Consider the following 11,459-nt stretch of genomic DNA (forward strand, 5'->3'; position numbering starts at 1 on the left):
GCACGGTTGGAGTGCCTGTGATGGCTGACAAATCACAGTCCGCGACATCCTTCTGTCGTAGTCCTGTGCATGAAGGAAGAGGTTGCAATGGAAGAGCGTGGGCTGCAGCTGCATTTTTAATACTTTTTGTGGCAGTGAACAGACGTTGACGGCAGTGTTAGTGCTGGATCAGCGAGCGGATTGGGTGGCGGTATGGTTCCTGAGCATGCAAGGATTTCATAGTAGGCGCTTTTGATGGGAAATCCACGATAATATCGAAACTTTACAAGAATGTCAACGATAGAGATGGAAGAAATATTCTTTACGACTGGACCCAAAATTGCCATTCTACTAGATACTATTATGCGTAAATCCATTAATGTTAAAGTCAGACTGCTCGTGACACTAATATTTCTAGCACCAGCTACGTTTATTCTCTTAAATATTTGGTAAAGTAACAATTACACAAATTTCATTTTGATACCCACAGACGTTCAAAAATCAAATAGGGCAGATATCTGGCGTTTCCGGACACACATTCATTTGAACGTTTTTATATATATTCACTGAAGAAACCACACGTAGATTCCTAAGATCTGTTCAACACTCAGTTGAATGATACAATTATAGATACCGATGTATTACCCGAAGTTAAGTGGCACTTTTCCGAATTCCAAAACTATTACTTTCAAACATAACGTCACATGTCTATCTATGTTAATTAACCTATGTTACCAAACTTCTTTGACTGATTGCTTCAGTTGTAGATGTTGTAGCAAGTTTCTGTGGAGATGTTAAAACTATATCGATATGAATAACTTTTTTCGCCGACACATAGCTGACATTCACTCACATTGCGTATCCAACACGACAATGCCAGTACACGTTTGTAGAGCGGCTAGTTGCAAGCTGATGGGGGTACACTGCACTAATTTTTCCATTAATATTCTTATTTTATCGTGAGATCCAGTCTCTTCGGCGGCATTTCTTTTATTTTCGCTTATTAATTCTATGTAACATGTCTGTTATGCTTTTACACGTAATTTGTTACATAGCACTGTGTCAAGAACTGGCTAACTGCTTATTTAACGTGTGCAAGAGGACGGCAAAATACTGTGTATTACCAAACGCGGCAGTGTAAACCTGTGAAATAGGGCACAAAGTACTTTCAGCTCACCTCACAATACAGGTAGTTTTCCTTGTTTGAGAGCTATGGTGAATAATTCTCGAAGGATGCAAACTGCCAGCTACATGATGGTCTAAAGTCGCAGAGCGCGACTGTATCTTGCTCCACTCTCGGACCCTGCCGGTGAGCAGACTCTCGGCTCTGTTTACACGACGCGTATCACCCGCAAAAACACTCTGACAAAGAAACATTCTCACGTGTGTACCTGTCACCTTCAGCACTGTTTGTTGTGATTTTAGTATTATGGAGACGAATTTTATCTTCGTTTGTGACTTACGCTTCCATTTTAACGTATCTACACAACATTATGCAACCAGTGTGAATCACTGATTCTTCTAAAACCTTTTTAAAGACGTCGAAACCTAGGTCATGGAATTTTAATAAATGTAGTGTTGGCAGAAGAGCCAACACTGTGTTGCAAGAGGAAGCCGAAATGCACGCGTCAACTCACGCAGGTGGCGCTAGGTCTGAAACAGGATACGTAATGAATGCTATAAAGAAAAGTACGTAGCTGCTGGAATACTTAACTTTAATCCATCATTTGTATACAGCATTCTTGATGATACAAGTGAGACTCTCTAGAAATGGTTAATGGCGCCTTGCTAGGTCGTAGCCATGGACTTAGCTGAAGGCTATTCTATCTCTCGGCAAATGAGAGAAAGGCTTCGTCAGTGTAGTCGCTAGCAAAGTCGCCGTACAACTGGGGCGAGTGCTAGTCCGTCTCTCGAGACCTGCCGTGTGGTGGCGCTCGGTCTGCGATCACTGACAGTGGCGACACGCGGGTCCGACATGTACTAATGGACCGCGGCCGATTTAAAGCTACCACCTAGCAAGTGTGGTGTCTGGCGGTGACACCACAATAAACATTTTTACTAATGCAAATAATTTGGCTGTTTTCACCTTTTCCTCGCAAAGATTGCCCTCTAGTTTGTTTACTGAAGACATTCACCTTTATACAGCTATATTAATTTCCTTGAGAGTGTAGAATAAAATATGTCTATTTTAATAGTATTCATATTTTTCACCGCTCTGTATCGGGTGTGATTAAGAAATAGTGTGAGTTTATGACACAAAAATGTCTAGTTCACTTATCAGGCTATTTGTTAAAAATTTATTGCGGAAGAAATGGCGGATTGTGCTTTCAGGTCTGTAAATATTCAATTATCTGTTTTCTCTGTAGAATTATGTACAATACGTAAACATTTGTTTTCGATGGCAAAATAGAGTACAATTTCTTGGAAGCAGAATACAATAAAATATTCGGACGATTGTGTGTCTGCCATCAGGTATACGAATTTTATTATTTATTTTTTAATGGTTTCGGTCGTAGCGACCATCTTCACAAGAAGAACAAAGGTTGTACGTTATTGGATACGCAATTCGAGTTCCCACTGGATAAACTGAAAATCACTGCCTTCACAATGAAATAAAAAGAATGATCATTAATGGGGTTAGAGATATTAAGAGAGGTACATAGGCGTACACTCATACAGAGCACGTTGCCATTCAATCTCATCTGCGAAGATTTTATGTAGACGTGACGACTACACAGCGTCCCGAAGCACAGTCCACAAGGAGTGTGCCGCCTAATCCAGGATGAACATCAGTTTTCAGTGCTACAATAAACAATTTCTGAACTCGGACCCTTCTCAATTCAACCTTTATTTGGACACTCATGCTGAACCACAGTAACGGCACATTTAAAACTAATATCACTCTCCGAACAGGGCGTTCGAACCATTAGTGGAAGTATCTCTGGACCGAGCACTGCGTTCAGCGCATGTTATCAACGTTAAACTGGGACTGTCACGTGATACAGGAATACCGCCGTTTGTTTACGGCTTCCGTAGAGTTCGAAACTTATTATATTACATGCATCTGTTTATAAGTGGCAGCAATGGTGAAATATTGTTGTTGCTACGAGTGCAAAGAGAAATACATAGAAGGAGAAAAAGTTTGTGTTCAGTGTTTTATGAGCACTTTGACGCACTGTGCTGTTTTAGTTGCATTCTGAATTAATGTTCTGAATGTTTTATTGTGTGTGCAATGTTGTTGTTGTTGTTGTTGTTGTTGTCTTCAGTCCCGAGACTGGTTTGATGCAGCTCTCCATGCTACTCTATCCTGTGCAAGCTGCTTCATTTCCCAGTACCAAATGAAACCTAGTCTTTGGTCACCTGCAGCGGTAATTTCTTGGTATTCATACACATAAAAGGCGACTGAAATCCACCGCTCGAAAACTGGCCACTTCTTTTGACAATGATGAACCCCCAAAACACATTGGCAAAAATCAGGTTTGTTTCCCCTTAGAAATTTCTGATATCTCGCACCTGCGTAACTGACGGTCAGTTTGTTTTAAGCAGAAATATACTTCACCTGTATGTAACATGCAGAAATGATCTCGTGTTTTACTCAAAAGCAAAATGTTCTCTAAATATTCCACTGATGGTCGTTGGTCGGATTCGGCGTTTTGCAGAACAGAAAAGAGAATATACGTACAGGATGAATAAAAATTCGTGCAATCTGACTTCGCAGTGCGATTCCGCACATACCAGCAATAAAAAAATGTGTCACATAATTTCGTCCTGTGCATATTTCGGGCAGTAAATGTACGTTGAAGATTGCCAATCTGGCTACACTATAATCAACTGTACAGTAACACTCTCTGTCAGGATATAGTAGCAGTGTTGTGCAGCTGGTGCAGTGGATGGCGTTTTGGGTTAGGCTGTGGGAGGTCGAGGGTTCGATTCTGGGTCGGCGCTTATTCGTTTTTATTTGCTGAAGTAGTATGCGTGGTACGATATCTGGCGTCTTAATAGTTATATAGCGATTTCATTGGATCTTCTACAAACCTTTGCAGTTACGTACTACGAATACAGAACTGGAAGCACAATCGTTTTCATTGGTCGGCTTCTAAAAAGCCTTTTGCGCGTCGTGGACGTGAAATGTTTCGCGCCACTGCATCGATTACATTCCAGACCTGTTTTCTGTGTATCCTCCCTGAATGAGCCCGTCGAAATTATTGCTGGCCCTATTGGTGACGTAAGGACCTTACAAAATGTAATGGGCCTGAACGTGGGACCAATGGGGGATGTTACACACATGACAAGTTTGGTATCTTGTGGATGCAGTGGTGGAAAACAATTTGCGCCCATGACGTGCAAAAGGTTTCTTTAAAAGCTGACCAATGAAAACGATTGTATTTCAATTTCTGTGTTCGTAGTACGTAACTGCAAATGTTTTGTAGAAGACCCACTTTAACCGCTATATAACGGGTACATATTGTACCACTCAGACTACTTTTAGCAAAAAAAAAAAAAAAAACCCTGATTACAGTGTTGCCAGATTGTAAATCTTTGACGTTCATTTACTACTCCAAATATGCGCAGGACGAAATTTTGTGACAGACATTTTTGTATTGTTAGTACCTGAGGAATCACGCTGCGAAGTCTGAGTGCGCGAACATGTTTTGTGTGTGTGTGTGTGTGTGTGTGTGTGTGTGTGTGTGTGTGTGAGTGAGTGAGTGAGAATTATTTAGAATACAGAAAACTGAAACTGAATAGGAAGTTAAGTATATGCGAATAGCAATATGTTAAATGAACATCTGTGAAACACACACACACACACACACATATATGTATTGAACTCAAAGCACAAATTGGGTTTTACCTTCCATATTTGTCTTTGCCTACTAATTAACAAGCCTAAGATATTAGTAGATAGAATGGCATGTTTTTCATGCGTGTCACTGACTACGTCCCTTGATGCTGTTATATGATATAGGCCTCAACAAATGACACCGAAGAGTTAAAATAAATGTTACACGGGCAACTGTTTTGTAGGTTCGTGCAACCTTTTGTGTGTTCGGGAGGGTGGGTGGGGGAGGGGGGTGGCGTACAAGGCGTTTCATATAAGATATATATTTAATTTATGGAGTACATCTGGCGTTATACCTACAATTAATCGGCGATCGAAATTTTTTCACTTCTTTCTTCGTCTGTACTGTAGTGCGAGCATGTATACAAAATGTGCTAAATAAATACGTTAAAGTGTTACCAGAAAGCAAAATTGTTCGCTAGCCTACAAGAAAGAGGAAAATAATACTCAGAAACTGAAGAAAAAATGACGAAGCAGCAGGGGTACAATCGCTAAAATGCGGCAAATCCGAAATTTTTTCGCACACTTTTAGAGGCACTAACTTGCTATCAAGTCTTTTTGCAGTGCTATCACAGCAAACATTTACTACGACGGACTCAGCATTAGAATTGACGGACTCCGGATTAGAATTAAGTATAGTGTAATACAGAAAAATAGCTGTGGCTAAACCAGTTACCAAGTGGATGCATCTGAGATGTGACACTTGTTGGAAAGCAGCTTTTCAAAGCTTACCATCCGGTTTATTCCAGGGATGAAGTAAAAATTGTTATGATGGTTACGAAACGTCCATACCAAATCCACGACACTTGAAAAGAGAATCTATCTATACTAGCCGTGTAATGAAATTCAAAATGTACAAGGCGTTTTATGGGCAAACCTACGGCCTCCCGAGATCACGTGACCGGGCTGACATTGTATGTTGACGACACAAAATCAATTTTGCCCATCCGGATGCTTACTCCAGACGTATTTCTACTCTATGGTTCAAACCCACTACCTCCTTTCTTCTCGAGTGAGTGACAAACGAGGTTCACCTATAGTTCAAACCGGCTTATGAACTAGTCGACGGCAACTACCAGTCAAGCAATTTGAAAAGAAAATCACATGATAGTAAAGATCTCTCGGCCGAAAGTTAGCCTGAACAGTACACTGCTGTGGCAGGCACGGTTCTGTTTAGGTTGGACACCCTCTTGTTTCCCCCTGGTTGAAATCCAGCTCACTGCGGTACAGAGGGAGACACTGACACAAAGCACGCTTTTTAAGACACTTTGGAGAAAGGACCGAACAAGCCTTGCAACAGCATGACGCCCTGCTTGAAAACCGGGCTGTGAAAAGGAAAAGAACATCCGCTCGCATACCATGCAGTTGCGGAAAAAGCATACGGGCATAGGAAGGACTATGCTGCTGCCACTTTCTAGTGTAAATACCAAGCTGCTATCTCGCTTGCGAGCGCAAGACCGTCTGCTGGTCGATAACAGTACACTGCGGGTGTTGTAGTAAGAATCACGACCTTGTGTCCTAAGGACGTCCGTTTCGTACAGCTGACTTTTCGAGCCACAACGCAACTTCATATGAAGATACAAAATTTTCCAGAGAGAAAAAAAACCTTTTATATGCTGTCCAACTAATGCCAATGAGTGAATCAAGCGACACAAAACTGGAGTAGACGGAAAAAAACAGAGTGTGAATATTTTAGCAGATCTAACTGAGACGGAAGCTGTGAATGTAGTCAGTTGGGCGGAAACAGCAAAAAAGACAGACGGTAGTGGGGACTAACTGTTAACGCACAGCATGACTCATGTGGCCGGTGATCGCTGGATGAGTAAATAAGTAAACGATCGAGACTTACGAGTATCACTTTATTAGAGGCACTGTGTTTCAATCACGTTTGTTTTTACGACCGCGAGACGTATTTAGGAGTTATTTAATTCCCTGGTAATATGGACTAAAATTGCTGTTAATAACCGATTCCAGGAAGTAAAGAGTGTCCGTAGGGAGCATGCTCATCTCCATCGCTGTGCAAATACAGAGATGCGAGACAGCACCCGTACTTTACACATTCTTCGCCTCATGTTTAACGCATTCCCCTTCTGTTTTTGATGAAGTTTCACCGTAAAACCTTAAACATTGCATCTCTACGTTTGTCTTCTCAAGAGCGCATGAATTACGTTAAGCGAAGTATGTAGTTTCATTACAGACCGCAGTTAACTGTAATAGCTCGTTAGATTAAGTTACGAGCTCTATCAACAGGATAAACACTCACGTTCTTTGCGTTCGTACAATTGTCACTAAAGATTCTATCTGCTTTTTCAGTTCACGAGCTTAAGTGTTCGGCTCGCAACACTATTTCTGCAGCACTAAAATATGTAAAGCGAATAAGTAATTTATATACTTCATAAACAATGTCATTGCCGAATATAATGCCACTGTTTACAGCACAACTAATAGCATCTACCACTATCCCCACCCCAGATTCTACCAATAATCGAATTACCATGTACAAAACGTCGTATCTCCTGCGCTATGTCCCGTACAAAGATGCAATTTTGCAGCCACATTCAGTAGTATATGTGGATATTGTCTTCAAAATGTGTTCCGAATAGAGTTGGACGTACATACGTAATAAATAAATATGACATGCCCGATGCTGCGGTTTTATTGCACGAACAACGAAACAGAAGTATACGCGATAAACTTTTTTCCTTTCGTCATTTTGTGAAGCTGTTAGCGAGAAAAAAGTTTCGAAAAAATTTAAAATGATATGAAAAATTTGGCGATGTACGCAAAGTGCTTTCATTCTCAAATATTGGATGAATACCGCGCGAGTAGTTTGCGCACTGGGTTACGATGTTTGAAGTGATACACACAGTTCTCTAACTGCAGTACTTTAATTACTGTGTTAGGCGTTTAGTAATAAAGACAGCTGATTATAATTTCATTGAAGTAGCTTTGTGACTGACGTTTCTGCAAGTCGACTAGTAGGGGCCCAGCAGCCAGTCAGTCTGTTGGTTCTTCCTCCCGCGCCAGGTTCTCGCTGTGGCTTACTGCGCCACAGCCACACAGCCACAAGACGACCTATATATCTGGACTCGTGGAACAGCGCACGCGTGTTGGGTTTACTGCTGACTCTTGCACGGAGCAGGTCTGGCCAAACAATACTCTTGTTCGATTGAACACGGTATTTCCCGATATGCGCTTGATGCAGTATAGAGACTCCTAGCGCGGTGTGAGTGCAGTGATACCCGAGAAACTACGAACTAGACACAACAAGAAGCTACAGCTCTGTTTAATACGAGGGTTGGAACTTCCATAATGGCAACTATTTATTTACAGCTCGTACAAAACAGATAAGTGTTTCAAAGTTTTACTGACTTTCAAAGTAGTCACCAGCATCGTGTATGACCCGTTGGCAGCGATGTGGAAGTCGTAGGATGCTCTTAGTAGTGCCAGTTGTGTTGGCAGTTCAAGCGGCGCGGTCTATTGCCTGACAAATTTGTAGCAGCTCTGAAGCAAATGTCGTGAAGTGTTTACTTGAGTTTAGAAATCGAGTTGAACTCACGAGGGCTTAAGTCAGGGTAGTGCAGTAGGTGGTATAGCACTTAGCAGCCTCATCAGTCAAATAAATCAGTAACAGCTTGCACTGTACGTGCTTGAGCATTGTCCTGCAAAATGGTGGTCAGGTCCTACAGAAAGAGTCCTCACTTCTGTTTCTATGCTGTTCAGTTTTGGAACACAACCTATGACCAGCTTAGAGACAGAAGGGATGACGCTTACTGCAAGATATTTTGTAGGACAATGCTCAAGCACGTACAGAGCAAGCTGTTACTGATTTGCTTTACTGATGGATCTGCTAAGTGCTATACCACCTACTGCACTCCACTGACTTACGACCTCGTGAGTTCAACTCGATTTCTAAACTGAAGGAATTCACGGCATTCGCTTCAGAACTGCTACAAATTCGTCGCGCAATAGGCCGCGCCGCTAGAGCTGTCAACACAACTGGCACTGCTAAGAGTATCCTAAGACCACCACATCGCTGGAAACGGGTTATACACAATGCTGGTGACTGCTTTGAAGGTCAGTAAAACTATGAAAGCCGTATCTATTTTGTACGAGCTGTAAATAAATAGTTGCCACTATCAAAGTTCCAACCCTCGTATTTGACAAATTCTGCAAACACTGGAATAAGTAGCACTGAATCCTAGCATCACACAAACTCTTGCTGTATTTGTAACAGAAGTCCATACAGTAGCAGTATGCATGGAAATAACAAAACAGTTTTACTGATTTTTAAGTAAGGCTAATAGTTAACGGCGAAAATGTTCTCGTTCAAAGATATTGCTTGATCGGCCCCAGTTACAAAATTTTGTAATGATTTAGCGAACGGGATGCAAGTTATCGCTTGGATCCGTTTTCGCATACTTAAAAAGGGGTGAGAATGGCACCATCATTTAACCAACGCGCAGACAAGACTCAGATGAAACGAGAAAGGAAATTCAATACTGTAACGAAATAAATCATACTAAACTGACTAATTCCTAACGCGAGAAAGACAGCTGCAAGACTCGTCGTAGATGTATTACCAACAGACGTCCTTGCCTCGTGACTACGTTTTAGTTATTTATTAGTAGCTATCGCTACGTGTGACCTCCCCTCTAGAAGACATTGTAGTCCGTGTTTCACAGTCACTGTCATTATTAAAATCAATATTGCATTAGAAACGGTGAGGCACGTCGCGGAGTTAGCACCCAACACGACTCGCTAGATCGAGAGACTTGTAAGCTGCTGAGTCAAAAGTCGTATCGAAGCACAGCACTGGTACGCAGGGCCTGGTGCACAGTGGCGGCGCAGCGCGACGTACCGGCAGCAGCGCGACGAGCAAGCAGACGGCGAGGACGGCTTTGGAGCGGACGAGCATGACGGCGGCGGCTGGTGGCTGCGGGACGCACTCACTGACTGGTTGGACGGCTACTGGCTACTCGCTACTGGTTACGACCTCAGCGGGCAGGCCGGGGCCGGGGTCGCGGTCGGCAGGAAGTGCGCGATATCGGCGCTCGCGCACTCGCGGAAAGAAGCGCAAGCATGGAAAGGAAAGGCCCTCCCCTGCCAGATAACGTTCTGCGTAGCGCAGCTCCGGGAAGCGCGGCGCGCGCCTAGCGGCTACGGGCCACAGCTGCGCAGCTGACCCGGGCCACAGCTGTCCCGTCCGTCACCCCGCCGTCACGGACACCCCCCACCTAAGCGGTCGATACGTCACCGCCAGCTGACGTGTCCACCTCACGCGGCGGCCCCGACTCTGCTCCGGCTCCACAGTCCGGTCGGCACGCCGTCGGCTCCCAACAGGAGATGGCTCTGTCATACTAATCTGCATCACTGACACGTCACGAGCACTTGTGGCTATCCGGATGAGCCAGGGCAATCATTCACTACTGGCCATTAAAACTGCTACACCAAGAAGAAATGCAGATGATAAACGGGTATTCATTGGACAAATATATTATACTAGAACTGACATGTGATTACATTTTCATGCAATTTGGGTGCATAGATCGTGAGAAATCAGTACCCACAACAACCACCTCTGGCCGTAATAACGGCCTTGATACGCCTGGGCATTGAGTCAAACAGAGCTTGGATGGCGTGTACAGGTACAGCTGCCCATGTAGCTTCAACACGATACCACAGTTCGTCTAGAGTAGTGACTGGCGTATTCTGACGGCACAGTTGCTCGGCTACCATTGACCATACGTTTTCAATTGGTGAGCGATCTCGAGAACGTGCTGGCCAGGGCAGTAGTCTTACATTTTCTGTATCCAGAAAGCCCCGTACAGGACCTGCAACATGCGGTCGTGCATTATCCTGCTGAAATGTAGGGTTTCGCAGGGATCGAATGAAGGGTAGAGCCACGGGTCGTAACACATCTGAAATGTAACGTCCACTGTTCAAAGTGCCGTCAATGCGAACAAGAGGTGACCGATGTTGTGGATTGGCAAGACAGCCAAACCACTATGACAGGAAGCCGAAAGGCACGCGTTTAAGCTCACGCAGGTTGGCGTGGAACAGGACACGGAATTTATAGTAGCAAAGAACGTACGTATCTGTTGAAATACTTAACTTTAATCCATAATAGGTGAACATCGCTCGTGACGGTACATGTTTTACAGCATCAACAGTAACTGGTAATGGCGCCTTGCTAGGTCGTAGCAAATGACGTAGCTGAAGGCTATGCTAACTATCGTCTCGGCAAATGAGAGCGTAATTTGTCAGTGAACCATCGCTAGCAAAGTCGGCTGTACAACTGGGGCGAATGCTAGGAAGTGTCTCTAGACCTGCCGTGTGGCGGCGCTCGGTCTGCAATCACTGATACTGGCGACACGCGGGTCCGACGTATACTAACGGACCGCGGCCGATTTAAAGGCTACCACCTAGCAAGTGTTGTGTCTGGCGGTGACACCACAACCGAGACGTGTAACCAATGGCACCCCATACCATTACGCCGCGTTATACGCCAGTATAGCTTCCAGTGTGCGTTCACCGCGATGTCGCCAAACACGGATGCGACCATCGTGATGCTGTAAACAGAACCTGGATTCATCCGAAAAAATGACGTTTTGCCATTCGTGCACCCAGGTTCGTCGTT

General features: G+C 43.7%; 1 protein-coding gene across 1 annotated transcript in view; it reads right to left on the reverse strand.

Annotated features, from left to right (window-relative positions):
• Window positions 1–9,885, reverse strand: part of LOC126174191 (syndecan) — a 262,670-nt gene extending 252,785 nt beyond the window's left edge. Inside the window, exon 1 of the mRNA XM_049921016.1 lies at window positions 9,681–9,885. Coding sequence (XP_049776973.1) covers window positions 9,681–9,737 — 57 coding nt within the window. The 5' untranslated portion in view covers window positions 9,738–9,885. The remainder of the gene's footprint in view (window positions 1–9,680) is intronic.
• Window positions 9,886–11,459: the final 1,574 nt, after the last annotated feature.

Source organism: Schistocerca cancellata, chromosome 1 (assembly GCF_023864275.1).
Source record: "Schistocerca cancellata isolate TAMUIC-IGC-003103 chromosome 1, iqSchCanc2.1, whole genome shotgun sequence".
In the NCBI taxonomy this organism is placed as follows: domain Eukaryota; kingdom Metazoa; phylum Arthropoda; class Insecta; order Orthoptera; family Acrididae; genus Schistocerca; species Schistocerca cancellata.